The sequence below is a fragment of the Mirounga leonina genome, unplaced genomic scaffold (genome assembly GCF_011800145.1).
Source record: "Mirounga leonina isolate KUSES-001 unplaced genomic scaffold, KU_Mleo_1.0 Mir_195, whole genome shotgun sequence".
NCBI lineage: Eukaryota > Metazoa > Chordata > Mammalia > Carnivora > Phocidae > Mirounga > Mirounga leonina.
In genome coordinates this window covers 2693357-2712406 of record NW_023270490.1, presented here as the reverse complement: position 1 = coordinate 2712406, position 19050 = coordinate 2693357, and the positions used below count along the sequence as shown (strand labels likewise).

The window sequence follows — 19050 nt, the reverse complement described above, 5'->3', positions numbered from 1 at the left end:
AGCTGGTGGGGACAGCCCAGGGATGCTGCAGAAGGTCCTGCAGTGCACAGGTCAGCCCCCACAGCAAAGAACTCTCTAGCCCATATGTGAATGATGCCAAGGTCGAGAACCCTGCTCTAGATAATTACCTTACTTCCCCACTTTTCCAGGTAGACCACAGTTTGATGATCCTGGCAGTCCCGTCTATAAATTTAAGATGATCTTCCAGCGTGGGAGTCTGTTCCTGTTGGGATAGTAATAACTAAAAACAAAGTTCTTAAATTGTTTTGATTTTGCTTTCATCATTTAATGTGTTTCCAAATGCTTTGAGTTTTCTTCTATTTTCTTGTGGCCTTTGCCCCAAAGTGAGGGCCTCCACCCCCACTTCTTGCTTTTTATCTTCAGCCAAGTGAAAAAAACATTGGCGTCCGCTAAGTATGCTTTGTATGCCATCTGTCCTGGGAAGTGGGCACAGGAGCAGAGAGCGGGTGTTCCTCTGGGTGTTCATTCCATTGGGCCCCCTCTCTAGGATGAATCAACGGGAGAGATCACGTTTTACATGAAGGGAGCGGATGTTGTCATGGCTGGCATCGTGCAGTACAATGACTGGCTGGAGGAAGAGGTAAGCGGGGTGCGGGGACTGAGAACCGGGTGGCAGAAGCATGTCTGGAGGCTGCCCTTTGCATGGCATAGTTAGTTGGGTCCCTGTACTTGTTACCTGTGCCTACATAACAGATCACCCCCAGACTTAGCAGCTTAGAACAACATCCTTTTATTTCTCCTGGTTTCTGTGGGCCAGGGATCTGTGCACAGCTTTGCTGAGTCCTCTGTTCAGGATCTTTCGAGGGCTTGCTTGGGGCTGGGGTCTCATCTGAAGGCTCAAGTGGGGCAAGACCCACTTCCAAGCTCACTCAGCTGCCCTGCACAAGAGTCAGCGCCTTACTGGATTTTGTCTGGAGGCAGATACCAGGAGGGTGGGGGTCACTGGGGGCCACGTCACAGGCTGCCTGTCCTGGTTTGTGATGTGGAGAATTGGCCACAGTAAGGAGGGAAGAAACTCTCTGGTTTATCAGGCCGTTTTTATTTTATCTCTCAGTTCCAGGTAGGGGAATGCACATTTTCCATTCAGTAATACTATGTTTTCAGTTAGAGGGTTGCAAACTCAAATGCCGACAGGGGCCAGGCAGGTAAGTTAAATGAAACAGGTGGGGTGTGTTATAACAGGGTCACACTTTGTGTGTCTTCACTTGACAACTGTTTTCTGGGAAGACCTAGAAGCAGCTGGTTTTCTTTCATTGTTGGTTGAGGTTATTTGGGAAAGCATGCGTGGTTTCGTCAGAGGTTCGGTTTTTCCAACAAGCCAAAAATCCAGATTTATCTGTGACGTCTTAGAGCCTTGACTTACATTTTGAAACGTATACTGTGCCAATCGAAGAAAACCTATGCGTAGGCCACGTTTGGCCCATGGGCTGTGATGTCGCAGCCTCCCTTGAGGTTTGCTTTAGGGAGGGTTGCTTTAGGGGAAAGCCATATTCTGATTTGCCACTTTCCCCATGCCCTTGTGTCCACTGCAGCATCCAGCCCTCCTCAGTGAGAGTCCGGGGCTTGGAGGCAGAGCCCTTAGTATGGCTCTCCACTGACTGAGGTCTGCTTTGCAGTGTGGAAACATGGCCCGAGAAGGCCTGCGGGTGCTCGTGGTGGCGAAGAAGTCTCTCGCAGAGGAGCAGTATCAAGACTTTGAAGTAAGTGGTCCTGGGACCTTTCTCCTACTTTTTGCAGCCCTACCCTTACCTCCCTGATCATATCTCCTCTCCGTCTCCCCCTCGCTCATTCTGTTCTAGCCATACTGAGGTCCTTTCTGAGCACCCCAGGCTCACTTCTGCCACAGGGCCTTTGCACTTGCTCTTCTCACTGCCTGGAACTCTCTTCCTGCACAGAGCTCCGTGGCCTGCTCCCTTGCTTCCTTTGGGTCTCTGCTCAAATACCACTGCCTCTGAGAAGTCTTCCTGGACTCCCCATCTAAGGCAGCCCCACCTCACTGCTCGTCATCCATCACCTGCTTAACTTTCTTCACTGTGTGAATCCCCATCTAGGATGACCTTGTTTCTATGTTTCTGTCTAACATTCTTCTTCATACCTCCTTCCTGGAATAAAATCTTCTTCACAGCAGAGACCATCAGTCTGGTTTGCTCTTGTATCCCAGCACTTAGGTTAGTCATGGGCACATGGTATACCCTCTGGAAAATTTGAAATGAATCACCCCCTTGGAGCCCTCATTCCTTTATGTTGTAAAAAGAGTTGAACTAGATCATTGACTTTCACGGCCAAGGGTTCCAGCATGAATATGTCTGGTTTATTGTCCTCTCCCCATAAATTATGTGTTGCTTGAAGGAAGGGTCCTTGTATCCCCTGGCCTGTCACAAAGCCCAGCGCATGCCTGGGTGTGTGACCAAAAGGGAGAGAGGTGTGGCTGGGGACAGGCTTCTGGAGTCCTTGTCTGGCTCCACCCAGAGGAGCTATGCCTGAGTCTGTCTCTTCCTTGTGCTTGAGTTCTTTGTAAAGTTTTATTTAGCAAGAATTCTAGCCCTGATAAATTCTACCGTCCTTTCAAGTTTAACGGCATGTGTTTGAAACAACCCATTAAGGGATTTTTTATTTTCTTCCGTGTCTTTGCTAACCCTATAAAGTAGCTAAACTGAAGGGTTGGGTCAATGGTCTTTGGAGGTGGGACTTCATCTCCAGAAAACCCAGTGATCAGGGGTTCTTGGTCACAAAGCGTGTGCCGTGTGTGGGAGAACCTGCCTGCTCCCTTGCTTCCTTTGGGTCTCTGCAAAAACCTGTGTTTTTGAGATCTTAAGTTGTACCAATCCTTGCAACAACCCGGGGAGGTTGGGGCTGTTATTGCTGCTTCATGAGTGAGAACAGTTGAGGCTCAGATACGTTGAGCAACTTGCTAGAAGTTGCACAGCAGGTCAGTATAGAGGAAAGGGTAGAACTAGGGCCTGTGCAAGTTCTGGGCCAATGAACTTGGAAGGACATTGGAAGTCTCCGTTCATCCCTTGGAGGTCCAACCACGCCCTGGGGTCCCCCACTTGGTGTTGCACTCTCCTCGCCCATCAGCCTGGCCCCTTCCCACCCTAAGCAGTGGCTGGGTCTCCCGCTGTGTCGCAGGCCCGCTATGTCCAGGCCAAGCTGAGTGTGCACGACCGCTCGCTCAAAGTGGCCACTGTGATCGAGAGCCTGGAGATGGAGATGGAGCTGCTGTGTCTGACGGGGGTGGAGGACCAGCTGCAGGCGGACGTGAGGCCCACCCTGGAGACGCTGAGGAATGCTGGCATCAAGGTAGGCCGGACCTGCCTGGGACCCAGCTGCTGAGATTCACCATTGGCCCTGCAGCAGAGTGTAGAAATTAGAGAAGGGGGGGTACCTGGGTGGCTCAGTTGTTAAGTGTCTGCCTTCGGCTCAAGACATGATCCCAGGATCCTGGGATCGAGCCCCGCATCGGACTCCCTGCTCTGCGGGAAGCCTGCTTCTCCCTCTCCCACTCCCCCTGCTTGTGTTCCCCTGCCCCCCCGTGGGACTGCGTGCCTCCCCTTCTCCCTCCAGCAGGCTCGGGGTGTTCGGCACATTCTTGTTGAGCCACTGGCCGGCCAGCCATCTGCCTGTTGTTCTGGGTGAATGAGGGGCCGCCCGGTGGACTGACGGCCTGTACCAACAAACTGCCTTACTTATTTACACTGTTTGGGGCCAAAAAGAAAAAAAAGACAAAAAAATTCAGGCGTCTAATCCAGAGAGGCCAGCAGAGGGCGTCCGAGCAGCACGCTACGTTTTAAAGGCCCTGAGCAAAGCAAGCGCAACCTCACTGGCTTGGAGCTTCTGGACGCGGGCGTCTTTGCCGCCCACCTCCTCCCCGAAGCAGCTCTCTGGGGCGTCCTTGGGCCGGTACTTGGCACGGACTCCCGTGAGAGGGGCCACAGTAATAAGGGAGCTCCAGCCACAGTCGTGCCCATGGGGGGGACTCACACGCATGTGGGCGTGTGTCGTGGCAAACCAGATCCTGTCGTGTATCTAGTTTGTTGCAAGGACATTGCCAGCAAGATCCCAGTTTTGGAGAAACAGTCCAAAGTCAGAAGGGCTTGCTTCTGTTGCGCCATGGTGCTGAAATTTGTCCCTGGCAACTTCCGTAGACCTCTTCTCTCTAAGGTTTGGAATTCTGGTTTCTGCTTCTGGCTCCATCCTGAGCTTCCCCTCAAAGCTGTCCTCTCCAAAAGGCTGTTTTATTCCCAGAGTGTGGACTGGATTTCTCTTTCTGGTGTCCTTGGTCAGACGGGAGGGGGAAGGGAGTGGGGGGCGAGGGGTCAGGGGGGTTTGTAGGCAGCCCTAGCACAAGGTCCTTCACAGGCCAGAAGCTATTGGAACTTGGAAAATTTCTACTTCAGCCCCTCCCCAGATGCAGCAGCTGAGGCCCAGCAAGGTGGGAAGTGTGCTGCTGGGCCTGGGGCTCAGGTCTGGGCACGTACCTGCAGTGCCCCCCTGTCATCCCGGACGTGGGGCATCAGTCACGTGGTAGTCTGATGACTTTCCATGGTTTTCTAGAACTTGAGCCTCCTAGCTCCTTTCCCAGTGTTTCAGCAAACCCTGAACACTGGGATCACTACAAAGAATTTTTTTTTTTTTAACGGCCAGATGAGATGTTGAGAGGAGAGGCTGACACCCACCAGGGTCAGGCCCCCCTGAGAAGGGCCCAGTGCCCACGTCCTGGCTGTCTCACTGCCTGGGTTTGGCTCCGGTTTCTCCACTGACTGCTTCAGCAGTCCTTGGCAAGTGGCTTGACTTCTCAGTGCTCTGTTTCCTACCTCTCCACATTACCCTGAAGGTCAAGTGCACTGAGCGTGGATGGCGCTTGATGGCGCCCGGCACGGCGAACGCTCTGGAGACCATGGCCGTTGCTTTCCTGTACCTCCCCCACTGCCGGCGTGTGCTTTGTGCGTGACCCTGCGGCCCTCCCTGCTGGGGCCGCGAGAACAGAGGGTCAGTGGGTAAACGAGCGGAGCAGGAAGTGCATTCTGTTTGGGCTCTGAAGGCTGGGATTCTGGGCCTGTTTGGGACCGGAGCTAGCTGTGAGGCTTTGGGGCAAGTCACCTGCCCTCTCTGAGCCCCTGGCAGCGAAACGCAGAATGATCTGTTAGGAGGTGTGGAGGAACTTGGCACATTTACCATTGGCTTAACCAACCACATAGAAAGACTGCACATAACGTGACAAACCAGTGTTTTCTGTAGGACACGGAAGTGATCCCTCACCCATACCACCATCCCCTTCTTTGAAATTTTTTATTGCTTTAAGAAAAATTTCCAGAAGGGGGATAGTGAGGTCCGAGGCCGAGCTTCATGATGTCTATGGAAGCATGTGGCCAAATGGTTTTCGAGAAGTGTTGTACCAGCTTTCACTGCCACCAGCAGTGGTCACTTGGGGTCCTGAAGCCTTTGAGGTGGGGTATTCCTGTGGTGTGTTGGGGACACCATGAGCCTCGAGGTAAGTTGGAATAAATGAAGTTTGGCTCGATGTTCTTGGAAACTGAACAGACACAGTCTGCAGGCTGGCCTTGAACAGTGACCAAGAAGAGCTTCTTTCTGCTGTGGTTCCAGGTTTGGATGCTGACGGGGGACAAGCTGGAGACAGCTACATGCACAGCGAAGAATGCACATCTGGTGACCAGAAACCAGGACATCCACGTTTTTCGGCTGGTAAAGTGTTGTCTGCACTGGGGTCTCATGGGGGTGATGCTGCAGTTTGCCCCGTGACCTCAGAACCTCCAGTGTACCCCTAAAGAGGGGAGGCGGGAGTGTGTTAAGCACCTTAGGTGGGGGAACTTACAGCATTGGTTTGGGGGGGGAATTACTGAGTGGCCCCGGTGAAGCTGCAGGCTTCCTTTGGGGGTGGTGCGGAAGCAGCCAGTTCAGCCCTGGGTTCTTAACCTGGTGGGGGTCATGGTCCCTTTGAGAAGCTGACGCAGGGCACAATCAGGATGAAGGATGCAGATAGGCCCATATGTGGAAAATTGTACATATGAGTCCAGATGTCCCCGGACCCTTGAAGACCAAGTCCTTGGATAAGAAGTAAATTCCAGATCACAGATAGTGGCCTGTCTGCCCTCCTGAAGGAAACCTTTAGGAGTCTTTAGAAGGAGGTATAGTGGATGGGCAAACAGGAAATTGTGTCTTGCCCTTGTGGCAAGCACTTGACCCCAACTGTGCAGCCACGAGGAGCTGCTTGAGGCTAGAAGCCAAGGGCTGGGATCGGCCTGACGGAGCTGGGAGGTGAGGAGCGGGAGGTCCCCTCCAGGCAGGATGCGCCAGTCCTGCTCCTGAAACCAGAGCCCTCAAACCCAGAATGGAGGGGCCCTCTGCCTGTCCCAGGAGTGTCCCCTCGACCCCCTGCCTTTGGTCCGCGGCACACGCCGCCTTCAGGAGATCCGGCAGTTTGGGGACTGGCCCCAATAGCGCTGTGTAGAGGCAGATACAGTTCGTCTTCATTAGCCATGGATTCCAGATTTGCAAATGCACTTACTTACTAAAATGTATTCCAAACCCAGAAATCAGTCCTTAGGGCACTCTCAGAGTCCTCCGTGGACATGTGCAGAGCAGGGAGAAATCGTTGTTGCCTGATGTGCACATTCCCAGCTGGGGTCACACAAGGCGACTCCCCATCTTCTCTGCCCTCTACTGCACATGGAGCGTACTTCACGGTCTGTGCAGGGCCACTTTTTTTTTTTTTTTCATTTTTGTGCCGTCAGTGATTTCGCTGTTTAAAATCCTCCCTCTCAGCACAGTGCTGGAGTGCTGTCTAGTGTTGTGAAGCGCAGGAGGGCTCCGATGTGCTCTATGGAGAACGTTTGTGTGTTGGATGGGCTTCCTTCAGGCGTGAGTTAGAATGCTGTTGGTTAGGAGTTCAGTGTTCATGAGTCAACAATATGTATTTCAGAAGATGTGTTTAGGGGCACCTGGGTGGCTCCATCAGTTAAACATCTGACTCTTGATTTCAGCTCAGGTCATGATCTCGATCGTGAGATCGAGCCTTGGGTCGGGCTCTTTGCTGAGCATGAAGTCTGCTTAAGATTGTCTCTTTCCCTCTCCCTCTGCCCTTCCCCCTGCTTGCATGCTCTCTCTCCCTAAATAAAATCTTTAAAAAACAAAAAAGATGGGTTTAAATAGAAACACATATAAAACAAAGTTATATATTGATTGACAAAAATGTTGTGGCCAAAGACTCATAGGAACCTCGCCCGTATTTCCCCTAGGAGCAATGAGTGGTTCCTTATTTGCTAAGTCAGTGTTCACAGCGACTTTATAGAGTGTAACTCCTGAAAATAATGAGAATCGACTGTATGTCTTACATATTCTGTATTCTCTACATTCTGTATATTTAGGGGTTGCAAACGACAGTCCATGTGCCACTGCTTTTGTAAATAAAGTTTTATTTCATTTTTTTGAGATTTTTATTTATTTGAGAGAGCGAGCACGAGCAGGGGAGGGTCAGGACCGCTTTGGTGCTACAACAGCAGTCGAGTCGTTTCGACGAGCACTGTGGGGTCCCCAGAGCTTGCAGTGTGTAACATCTGGTGTGTTACAGAAAAGTTGGCTACCCTGCTAGATGCCTGGCTTCTGACACCTGCTTCACAGCCCCCCAGATGTGTTACTTGAGGCGGGCTCACGGCTCTGCTGCATCTTCGTTTCCTTATGTGTAAAGTGCGGCTGTTATCATTATGCACCTCGTAGGGTTGTTGTGAGAAGTAAATGGGGACAATCCATGGAAAGTGCCTAGCACAGTGCCTGGCACACAATGAAAGTGGGGTCATGTTTAGCTTTTTTTTTTTTATTACGTGGGTCACAGCCGTCCTGGGGGCAATGCCAGGTGATAGTTGGGATACAGGCTCTCCCGCTTCCCACAGAATCATAACAAACACGGTTTAATTTGGCTCTGGGTCTGGTGGCAGGGGCGGGGCAGGGGTCCCTGGCTGGAGTGGCCATTGTCTTCATCCCGGCTTCAGGAAGCCGCTGTTTGTTGTTCTTCCATCTCGGGAGAGCAAGGCCTCCTCCACCCCTCCGTTCCCTTCCAGGTGACCAACCGCAGTGAGGCCCACCTCGAGCTGAATGCTTTCCGCAGGAAGCATGACTGTGCCCTGGTCATCTCTGGAGACTCCCTGGAGGTGGGTGCAGGGACAGCGCCGGCCGGGTCCTCCTGGGACTGTGCGCCCCTTCCTGCTTTGGGGGGGCGGGGGCAGGGACCTCGCTTGACCGCCCCCCCGCCTCCCCCCGCCGCCGCAGGTTTGCCTCAAGTACTATGAGTACGAGTTCATGGAGCTGGCCTGCCAGTGCCCAGCTGTGGTCTGTTGCCGCTGCACCCCCACCCAGAAGGCCCAGATCGTGCGCCTGCTCCAGGAACGGACCGGGAAGCTCACCTGTGCAGGGGGTAGGCGGCCCCCCCCCCCCCCCCCGCCCCCGGCCCCGGTCCACCGCCTCTGTGCCGGGTCCCTCTCTGTAGGGGTGGTCGGACTCGGTTGCTGTGTTCCTCAGATCCCCAGGCCACTTCACGGTAGGTCATGCTGTTTTCCCCCAGCAGACTCTGGCTCTATTATTATTATTATTTTTAGTATTTCCCTTTGAGTAAGAGGAGATAAGCGTGCTCTAGGGCTTTTCTCCAGAGCTTGCTCTTCCTTTGCTCGGGAGGCAGGAAGTAGCGTTGCACAGGGCTGTGGACCACACATGGTGGAGCTGGCTCTGGGCTCCCGTCTGTGCTGCTTTTAGCCCCTCAGTGCCCGTCGGAGCCTCAGTCTGCCTGTTGGTAGAATGGGGTCCTAAGCACTCAAATGGTGCTGATGAGGCTGGAAAAGGGGTAGATTTAAAGAGCGGTGGCCACAGGGCACAGTATAGGCTCAGTAAGTGTAGAGCCCGTCACTGGTGCTGCTGGGATGCGGCGCCCCACGCCTCCCTGGCAGGGCAGCGGTGGCTGTGAACACCGATGTGGTGTGGACACGGTCCCCCTGCCGCCGCTTGATGGCTGGGGATCCCGCCAGTCACCTGGGGTTCCTCTGACACTCAGCTGCTCTGTCTGTGAGACAGGAAGCTGATACTGTGGGGCGTGGGAATGATTAAATGGAGCAGGGCAGAAAAGGCTCTTAGTAATAAGCAAGCACTCAGTGAAAGGCAAATTGTGCATGATGATTCAAAGTAAGAATGAAATGTGGGGATCCTATCCTGTCTCTCGCCCCTCCCCAATTTCCCGGCTTTTCTCTCTGGTCCATGCGGCCCACAGGTGATGGAGGCAATGACGTCAGCATGATTCAGGAATCTGACTGCGGCGTGGGGGTCGAGGGGAAGGTGAGTGCGGGTGTGGGGCATGAGGGGGGCTGCTTACTGCCGAGTAGTTGGTACGAGGGTGTCGGGTCATCGTGCTGGGCTGGGAGCTGCTCTGCTCCACCAGCTGGAGCTTCTTTTTCCCTCAAAACACAGCTTTGATGCTTCTGAAAATTCTAGATTCGCATTATGAAGCATAAAGAACCATGAAGCATGATCACCTGGTATTATTACGTGGGAGTCGGACGGAGATCTACATCACTCCATCTTAACAGAGGACAAGTGCTGATTTTTCACGTGCCAAGACTTAAATTTTAAAAAAAAGTGTTTTGCTATATTGTTAGGGCACAGTGAGCGTACTTGGCACTTTCCCACGGCCGCTGTCATGGTGTCCATAAAAGCATCAGTCATCACGCCATGTGTGGATGTCTGGGAGATTAGGGAAGAATGTGGCACGGTCTGCCCCTCGCTAAAAGCTGCATTTTTAAAAAGTTGGTGTGTCATAATAGTTTCTCTCTTTCTGTCATTGTCACCTGTGTACTTGCCTCTTACAGTTTTCTCTGTCCTAATTTGTGACCTCTAAATGACAATAGGCAAGAAGATTGGTTACCAGGTTTATTAGAACTTTGTGTAAAACAAGAGTACAGAGGTCCTTAGTGAGGGCCAGAGATGCTGTCTTATGCATTTTGTTCCATAGCTTCATGAGTTGGGCTAATCCAAACACTTTTGTATTCTTTCTACCCTTTCTGGTCTTGTGGTTCTCATCCAGTTGACAATTATTCGAAGTTACAGAATTTAGTGATCTTTGAATGAGATGTTACTGGAACGGACTCTTTTAATGCTGGTCTGCCCCCCTAGTGGCACCCATCATGCAGCTTTTAAAATTAGATAATTCTAATGGTTGCACTTCTATAAATGTGCAAATATAAGTACGCTCAGGAATGTTCTCGTTGGTGTTAGTAGCCTCAGCCCCTGCCCCCAGCCTTACATTTCACTTAGAGGAACGGAGTGTTGTAAAGTGCCTATCTCTGATGATTCTTTGCTTCTGATAGACATTATGGGGTGGGTCTACCCGCCAAGGCTTAATACTAGATCCACTTGACCTCCAAATTATAACTATCTATGATTTAGAATGTTCTTTTAAAATGAATTCCTCTTTTTAAATCAAAGTTAGATTTAGATCACCAACCGAGTACAGCTTGAAACCAAAGAAGCTCTTCCTTGAAGTTTTCCAAAGATCTTCTTATAGTGTCTTGCTTTTTCAATGAAAAAAAAAAGTGTTTGCCTTGACCTCTTGTGCTCCTGACAGTGCCTAATTTTATGCGGATTTTAGGAAGGCAAACAGGCTTCCCTGGCTGCAGACTTCTCCATCACCCAGTTCAAGCACCTGGGCCGGTTGCTCATGGTTCACGGTCGGAACAGCTACAAGCGCTCAGCCGCCCTCAGCCAGTTCGTGATCCACAGGAGCCTCTGTATCAGCACCATGCAGGTGGGCGGCCGGTCCGACGCCTCACATGGGCATGTGGCTGGCAGGGAAGAAGCCTGGAACTAGACCGTGCTTTGGAGCTATTACCCTCCCTGGCCAGTTCATTGGTTTGTTTATGGAGTCTATTTTCCCACCTGACCAGTTTAGATCCCTACCTGGCCACATTCCAGCTGATAGACCTTGGATTGCCTCCGGTCCTTCCTCTCTCTGGTGGATGGGGCAGGCCGTCCTTGCTTGCGGGGGTGGCTGCGAGCATCAGCAGGGGTGGCTGTCCGGTGCTTGGCAGGGGGGAGGTGTGGTGTCAGTGCCCAGAGTGGTTACGATTGGTTTGCCAGAGGGAAACATGCAGAGTGAAATGCTAGGTGAATACTCTGGTCCTGGGGTTTCCAAATGCACACATGAGGGTCAGCAGAGACTAACCACAAAAGAAGAACTTGATTTTCTGGAGCTCTTCCTACACCCTGGATGCCCGGCTCCATGTTCACAATGCAGTGTCTCGTGCAGTCCTCATGGTAGCCTGCGCCCATTGTACAGATGGGGAGCCTGAGCCTCCATGAGGCTGAGAAATGTGTGCAGTGTCCCTCAGGGGTTTAGTCTACATCGGGCGGGGACTCCAGAGCCCTTCATCACGGTGTCTCCTCGAGTGCCCTCCATCCTCGGCTTGCATGGGCTCTCAGGTGGGGCAGCATAGCCTGAGGGGCCTTCGAGGTCACAGTTCTGCCTCCAGCCATCGCGGGTGAGAGTCGAGCTGGGTTGTCTTGATTGTTCGTCTTCTCAGGAGTAACATCTTGTTCCCATCTTGTTTCTCACAAAAGGATTCTAGAGTATTTTCCCCACCTTCTGTCTCACCAGCTCCTTTAACGTCTGTCATCAGGCTCTAGCAATTAAGTGTACACTAGGGGGAAGGCCAAAGGGTGGGGAGGAAAACATTTCGGTGTTGAAAAACTGTTGACTGATTACCCTTCATGGACATTTGGCGAAAATATCACAGTTAAGTCGTGAGAACATAGGGATGATGTGACTTGAAACCCACATCTCTTTCTGACCACACCGCTAAATATCTCTGAGACCGTTAGCAAGTCATTTTACCCCTCTGGGTCTCAGTCTTCCATCTGTGAAATGGAGATGGTAAGACCTGCCTTGCCTCTCGGACAAGGCACTTTGAGAAGCAGAGTTCTATAAAGCATCAAGTGCAGAAGGCATCCTTACCACTATTCATAAAAACCAAACAGGATGATGTAGCCAGTAAGGTGACATTTTAATCTGTGGGAAAGGCACTTAATTACCATATAAAAGGCCTCCTCCCTTTCCGAGTGGGTGAAGTGATGCTGTTCTGTGTACATGAGCCTCCCCCTCCTCTGGCCTCTTCCTTGCCTTCTGGGGTTGATTTTATGTTTTCAATATCTATTGCATTTGTGAGCATAGGAGCCTTTAAGTGATTTTTATCAACGCAGTCTACACCCAAACAGCTATTACGGTTCATCAGACCACATCTGTCCTTTTATATTAGCTCATAGATACTGCTGTGGTTTAATCACTGGGAGATTAATCAGCTTGTCCCTGGGCATGCACACACAAGCTGGGCTGGGTGAGCTGACTTCTATAAAGCCTGTATGTTGTTACTCCGAACGTCAATTTAGAAAAAAATTCCAGGATGGGAAATTGTTCTTTGGGGCTGTGGAAAAAGGCCCTTCACTCCTGTCCACTGTGCTGAAAGTGGCTGGCTAAGGGCATGTCCCTGTTAGAACTGCACCTTGGCGTTGGTCTCTTCGATAGATGTGGCCGTAGTGTTTTCTTTTCCCTTAAGTGTTCTCTCCAAAATGAAGGATTTCTGGCCAGCGCGGCCCTTTTAGAGGAAGGAGGCTCTTGACGTTGATTTACAAAACTAAACACCAGATTCTTGACATTTTTACAACCATCCTTTCTGTGCTGCAGCCCAGCTGAGGTGAAGAGTCATTTGAAAGGTGGCTTTCACCTTCCAGTTCTGAAATATGACCACGGTGCCGGTGGGGCTGCCCAGGACCTGGGCCGCAGGTGACTGGGGGTCTCGCCTCTGGTTGCACACCCTCTCTAATCACCAGGCTGGCTCGGGCTCTTTCTCGTATTCAGCTCTTGAAAAGCCTCTAGCTGTCTCTGGCCTCTTTTTGGTTTTATACTAATAGGAATTAGCTTTGAGGCCACTTTCCTTCTGTGAGCCTGTCGATGCCCAGAGAAGGAAGTGTAATGGAGCATCAAGTCCGATTTTATCTCCCCAGCCTGGTTTTCACTGCTAGTAGCTACTGTTTTCCAAGTCAGGAAGCAGACATTGCAGGGAGGGTTTGGAAGTGTCTTTATTGCTCTTGTCTAACAAAGGCAGCAGGTTATGGGCTCTTTGTAAAAATTTCCAGAAACGGTAAAATGTGTTCTGTAAGAAGGGACATGCCTTCTCTGCCGCCCCCCCTCCAGGGTAACTGGTGTACATCCTCAAGTGGGGGTATCTTTCCACCTCTGTGTCCATACCTCCGCCAACTTGTTTATCAGTCGCAGCCCAGAGAGGCGGTGCTTCTGAGCTCTCAGGACTGTGGGTTCTGGAGACAGAGCTGGGCTTGAGCCCCACAGTGCCCTTTACCTGCTCAGATTCCCCTCCTGTGAAATGCAGGTGATAGGAGGACTGGATCTTATGGGTGGTTCTGGGGATTCACAGAGATCACACAGAGTATTCCTGGGTCCAGCGTGTGTCAGTTAAAGTCCGTGTTCACAGAGGGTCTCTGGAGCTAAACCACCTGGGAATGACTCCTGGCTCCCATCACTTACGAGCTGTGTGATCTTGGGCAAGTCCCTTAACCTCTCTGTGCCTTACTCTTGTCATCTGTGACTAGGGGTTGATGATAACAGTACCTGCCTCATAAGGTGATTGTAATTGTGAAATGAACTGATTTCCTTAAAGCACTCACAACGGTGCTGGGGAGGTTTGTGCCATGTTAAGTGTTGGGTGTTATTTTATTATATAAGCATAGGGATTTTGTCATGATTTTTGGTAACATCCTACTTTCTCGTTGGCACAGGCTGTCTTTTCCTCCGTGTTTTACTTTGCCTCCGTTCCTCTCTATCAAGGATTCCTCATCATTGGGTAAGGAAATCTAGGCAGGGTATTAATTTTTTATGAAACCTCCCTAAAATGCCACAGATGAGAGAAGAAACGTGGTGTCTAGACTGTTTGGTCCCCAAGTTGTCCGCGATGCAGTTCAGAACCTTCTCGAATTTTCATTAGTTTTTTTGAACTGGCCAGCCTGTAACCAGATTGAGGAAGTGGAGTCCAATATGTTTGTGGTTCATAGCACTTGGCCGTTTGTACCTGGAGATGGAAAAATGTTTGCCCGTGAGAGTCTGAGCTGATCGGTGATTGGCAACCAAAGCAAGATTGAAGGTTCAGACTCAGTGATTTCATTGGGGTCTTAGAAAAAGTGAAAGGGGAGCCCTGGAAAGTACCCTCCCTGCTGTGGACCCCAGTAGAGCGTTCTGCTGCTGGGTCTGTAAGGCGGGCCAGAGCTTTGCTCTCTTGGGGGACGTACCTAACAGAGCTTCGTTGCTGCGTGCTGCTGACCTATTAGACTAGGGCGTCACTTGGACATTTGCTGCCGTCAAACCCAGCCCTTCCTGACTTGGAATTCATGACGCTCCTTTTGATCCTTCAGAGAATGTGCTCAGTCTGTGAATCGCCCAGGTAGGTGGAGTTTGGTTACCACACGCCCTAGATGGAGACGGATGTAGGGCGCACTCCTGGTCCTGAAGAGGTGGGAAGCATAGAAAGGCCGGCTGGCCCCGGGGGAGAGTCTTACGAAGGACGCCTGCCTTTTTATGTTGGCCCATTCAGTCTGAGAGTCAGCAGTGGAATTCTGCTTGCTTCTAATTGGACAAGTGGACTGTCTTTTTTCGGGTCCCAGAAGAATGAAAGAACATGCCAGAGTGTAGGCAGGGGCTCCCTGTGGGCTTCCATGACTGGAGCCCTCGTCCTTCTCTGTTCCCATTTCCTTCTCTCTACCCCTCATTCACTCAGCTCCAGCTGCACTGGCTGCCTTGCTGTTCTTCAGACAAGACGCACTCTCACCTCAGGGCCTTTGCACGCGATGCTCTCGCTGCCTGGGATGTTCTTCCCTCCATTTGGGCATGACTGCCTCTCACCTTCTATGGGTGTTTACTCAAATGCCACATCCTTTGGGCACCCTCTCTAAAATCACACCACCCCCATGTCTCTTTCCTTCTTCTCCATTAGAATTTCCTTCTTAGCACTTACCTGCAACACACAGTGTAGTTTACCGACTTTGTTGACTCACTAACTATCATGAAAGCTCTCTGAGGGCGGATGTTTCCGTCTGTTTTTCATCTGAATCTCCTGTGCTTAAAACCATCCCTGGCACAGAATAAGCACGCAGTGGATGGTTGTTGAAGGAATGAATGGAAATTGGGCTGCAGAGGCTGGAGAAACAAATTGCTCATATTCCTTCGGCTGGGTCTTACCTGTGGTGATTTCTGCCCCCCTCCCCCTCAGGTACTCCACCATTTACACCATGTTTCCTGTGTTTTCTCTGGTCCTGGACAAAGATGTCAAGTCGGAAGTTGCCATGCTGTATCCTGAGCTCTACAAGGATCTCCTCAAGGTTCACTGGACTCCTGCTTCCCTCCCTCATTCCTTCTTCCTCCTTCCCCCTCCTTCCCCTTCTCTCTCCCTACTTTTAATTTATTTCACACAGACCCTCCCTGTCTGGTTTGAACTCACTGATTTGAACTGGTGGTTTCTCAGAGGAAGGCGTGGGATTTTATTTTTTTCCTTAAGAAAGTAGTATACACACGTGTAAAGAATATTAAACAGTACAGGAATATGTAAACTGCAAACAGACCAACTAACAACTTTAAAAAAAAAAGCCCTGACGGTTCTATCCTGCAGCTGCAGCTGGTGCCTGCTTCCGGAAATGTCCTTGTGTACACTTCCAAAAAAAGTGTGTGTGTGGTATGTGGTGTGTATGTAAAAAAAAGCGTGTGTGGTGTGTGTGTGTGTGTCTTATGTGGGTGTGTATGTGGTGTGTGTGTCTGATGCGTGTGTGTGTGATTGTGGTATGTGGTGTGTGTGGTGTGTGTGTGTATGATTTCATTTATTTGTCCTCAAGGAATTTTACTGAAGAGCAGATTTATTTCCACTTAATATCAATTCTCAATTCTCTTTAAAAAATGTAATTTCTCGAATGTGTTCAGATACATGCAAGACACTTTTTTTGATGGAAACAGGCAGGTTGCCTGTTAGTGGAGGAGACAAGCACAGTAGTAACTTGCTCTTTCTCGCTTTCTCATTTAGGGAAGACCGTTGTCCTACAAGACCTTCTTAATATGGGTTTTGATTAGCATCTATCAAGGTAAGGAAAGCAAGACCACCTGTTGTCTCGTGCTAAGGGTCAGCTTTTCTGTTGTCCATAGAACATGAAGAGAAGAAGCTGGAACCCTGAAATTTGGTTAAGGAGTGGGACAGTGCGCCCCAAGGGAGGCCCTGCTCGGCGTGTTCTAAGGACTGGAACATTCAGCACGGTGATAGATCTGTGAGGTGGTGCCATCTGCCTCATGAGATAAAGTCCGAGAAGAAGATAAGGGAGGGGCGCCTGGGTGGCTCAGTCAGTTAAGTGGCTGCCTTCGGCTCAGGTCATGATCCCAGGGTCCTGGGATCGAGCCCCGCATCAGGCTCCCTGCCCTCTCCCACTCCCCCCTGCTTGTGTTCCCTCTCTCGCTGTGTCTCTGTCAAATAAATAAATAAAATCTTAAAAAAAAAAAAGGATTAACATAAGAATATAAAAAAAAAAGAAAAGAACTGAAAAAAAAAATACGGGATACTACTCAAAACCTGACAAGGTCCTTAAGCCATTGTAACAGAAAGTGTTAGCTTTCTGGAATGTTCTAATACTTTTTCGGAGGTCAAGTTCTAGTTTTTGAAAGATGTATTTACCTCAGTGGCCTCCAGGGAGGGTCCCTCAGATTGCAGAGACTTTGTAAGATGACTTACAAGTATAGGAGAAGAAAATATCAAAGCCCTTGTTGGTGTTTATTTCTATTTTGAGGTATGTTTTATAATGTGCACATAATTGTGTGGTGGTCCTGATACCTGTCTATGTCTTCCCAGGTACCAGCATACAATTTACAGATATACATTGTATGTTGGGAGGTCTTACTGATGGGACATCCAACCAAAAGGTGTAAAAACCATTGAAATTGTTGGCAGGAGGTTAAATGGTCATTAAAAAATAGAGGGTTTTTTTTTTTTAAGAACTCTATCAGAGTATAATGCATAGGTTTTTGCAGCTACCTTTTATGTATAGAAGTTCATAGATAATGAACAGGGAAGCTCCATGTCCCCCCTCCATCTTTAACCCTGTCACAGTAGGCAGTGGCTTGAGGAGGTTTGGGCTTTAGCATCTAGTAATATTCTTCTGCTGCTTGTGGTTGTGATCTACGCAAGCACCATCACCATCTATTTGGTTTTGCTGTGCTAGGAAAACACGTATCCGCACCCTGTACCCTTCTCCACTTTCCTTTCTTGCCTTGTTCTAGGAGCATGACGCTAAGTGTCTCTGGGTTACCTCTGTCATTTTGTGTGTGGGGGGGGGGGTGGCTAAAAAAACACATGACCTAAGATTCACCATCTTAACTCTTTTTAAGGGCACAGTTCACTAGTGTTCAGTGTATTCACAGTGGTGAATTACATTGTACATTTATAGCGTTACATTGTTGTAAGAATAGATCTCCAGAACTTTTTCATCTTGGGAAGCTGAAACTCTGTCCCCATTCCCCCTTCCCTTTCCATTCCACCAACGTGACTAATTTAGATACCTCCTAGAAGTAGAATATCCACAGTATTTGCCTTTTTGTGACTGCTTACCTCTGTCATTTTAAATAATAGATTTAAGCTTAAATTTCTCTTTCTTGTTCCATCCACTCCAGATAGTTACTCTCTCCTGCCTCTCTTCTGTTTTTCTTCTTTCCATCTCTCTCCCTCCTTCTCTTTCCTTCCTCTTTCTCCCTCCCTTTCTCCTCTTCCCTGCAATTATAGACTCCTTATTATATAAGGTCCAAAGGGAAGATGGGAAACCAGAATGGGACACCTCTTTAAAATATCCATAAAGCAGCACTCGTCAGCCTCATTTAGCAAGTGTCATCTTTCCTGTCTAAACGGAAAATAAACAAAAAGGAGCCCCCGCCTGTGAGCAGCCCCGGGAGCCCCGGGCGGGGAGCACGGGGGGCGGCATCTGCGGGCGGGCAGGGCGGGGTGGGACGCCGGCTTCCTCTGCCTTCGCAGGGAGCACCATCATGTACGGGGCCCTGCTGCTGTTTGAGTCGGAGTTTGTGCACATCGTGGCGATCTCCTTCACGTCGCTGATCCTCACTGAGCTGCTGATGGTGGCCCTGACGATCCAGACGTGGCATTGGCTCATGACAGTGGCCGAGCTGCTCAGTCTGGCCTGCTACATCGCCTCCCTGGTGTTCCTACATGAATTCATCGGTAAGAGTCCCCCGCGCCCCACCCTGGGGCTGCATCCTAGCAGTCAGGTCCGGGGGCCTCCCGGGACTCATCCTGAGCTCTTTGTCCAGCAGGCCTTGGCACTCAGCGGCCCCCGTTTTGTTACTGGCGTCCCCTTGGGGCAAGTGGCAATTGTGACTCAGCTTCCTGGAACAGAGGTTCTCGGGCGTGATGTCACTAGGGTTTCCTTTTAAAAGCACACTGTGTTAACTGGCTTAGAAGGGGATCCCATGTAATTCAGCAAAGACCAGGTGGGATTCTCGAGGGAGCTGGTCACTGTGCTGGGCTCTGGGAGGCTGTGGAGAGGTCAGACATCCAGGTCTTGCTCATGAATAAGTGCTAGCCCTGCAGGATTTGTCCTTATCAGGAGGTGGAGAAACTCCGCCTTTCCCTGAAAGCACCTCTGATTCCATCTCTTGTTGATCAGCAAACGGCAAAAAGGTAAGAGGAGCATCCTGTGAAAAGTGAAGTCCTCAAGGAGTTTCACACCTGTCCTGAGAGTCTGTCCGAATGGGTTTTGTGAGCGCCTGCTGTGCGCGCAGTGGCTTGGGGGTGTTGAGCTCTGCCCTCGGGAAGCTGCCACGGGGCCGGGTGGGCAGCCACGGGCGGGCCCCACGGCTGGGCACTCGGACCGTGGCCGGTGCCAGCCGCCCGCTCCCCATCCTGAGCTCCACTGCTGCGGAAACCCATGGCC

The 19050-nt window shown here is 50.5% G+C and overlaps 1 protein-coding gene across 3 annotated transcripts in view; it reads left to right on the top strand.

Annotated features, from left to right (window-relative positions):
• The window catches only part of ATP9A (ATPase phospholipid transporting 9A (putative)), a 131104-nt gene that overhangs the window by 107439 nt on the left and 4615 nt on the right, over positions 1 to 19050 (top strand). For 2 of the 3 annotated variants that reach the window (XM_035025419.1, XM_035025418.1), the window contains exons 16-27: positions 509 to 601; positions 1638 to 1721; positions 3151 to 3321; positions 5626 to 5724; positions 8097 to 8186; positions 8305 to 8449; positions 9293 to 9357; positions 10667 to 10822; positions 13864 to 13928; positions 15348 to 15456; positions 16149 to 16206; positions 18135 to 18338. In XM_035025419.1, coding sequence (XP_034881310.1) covers positions 509 to 601; positions 1638 to 1721; positions 3151 to 3321; positions 5626 to 5724; positions 8097 to 8186; positions 8305 to 8449; positions 9293 to 9357; positions 10667 to 10822; positions 13864 to 13928; positions 15348 to 15456; positions 16149 to 16206; positions 18135 to 18338 — 1339 coding nt within the window. Of the gene's footprint in view, positions 1 to 508; positions 602 to 1637; positions 1722 to 3150; positions 3322 to 5625; positions 5725 to 8096; positions 8187 to 8304; positions 8450 to 9292; positions 9358 to 10666; positions 10823 to 13863; positions 13929 to 15347; positions 15457 to 16148; positions 16392 to 18134; positions 18339 to 19050 lie in introns of those variants that run through there. The other variant, XR_004682967.1, reaches the window with a different exon arrangement.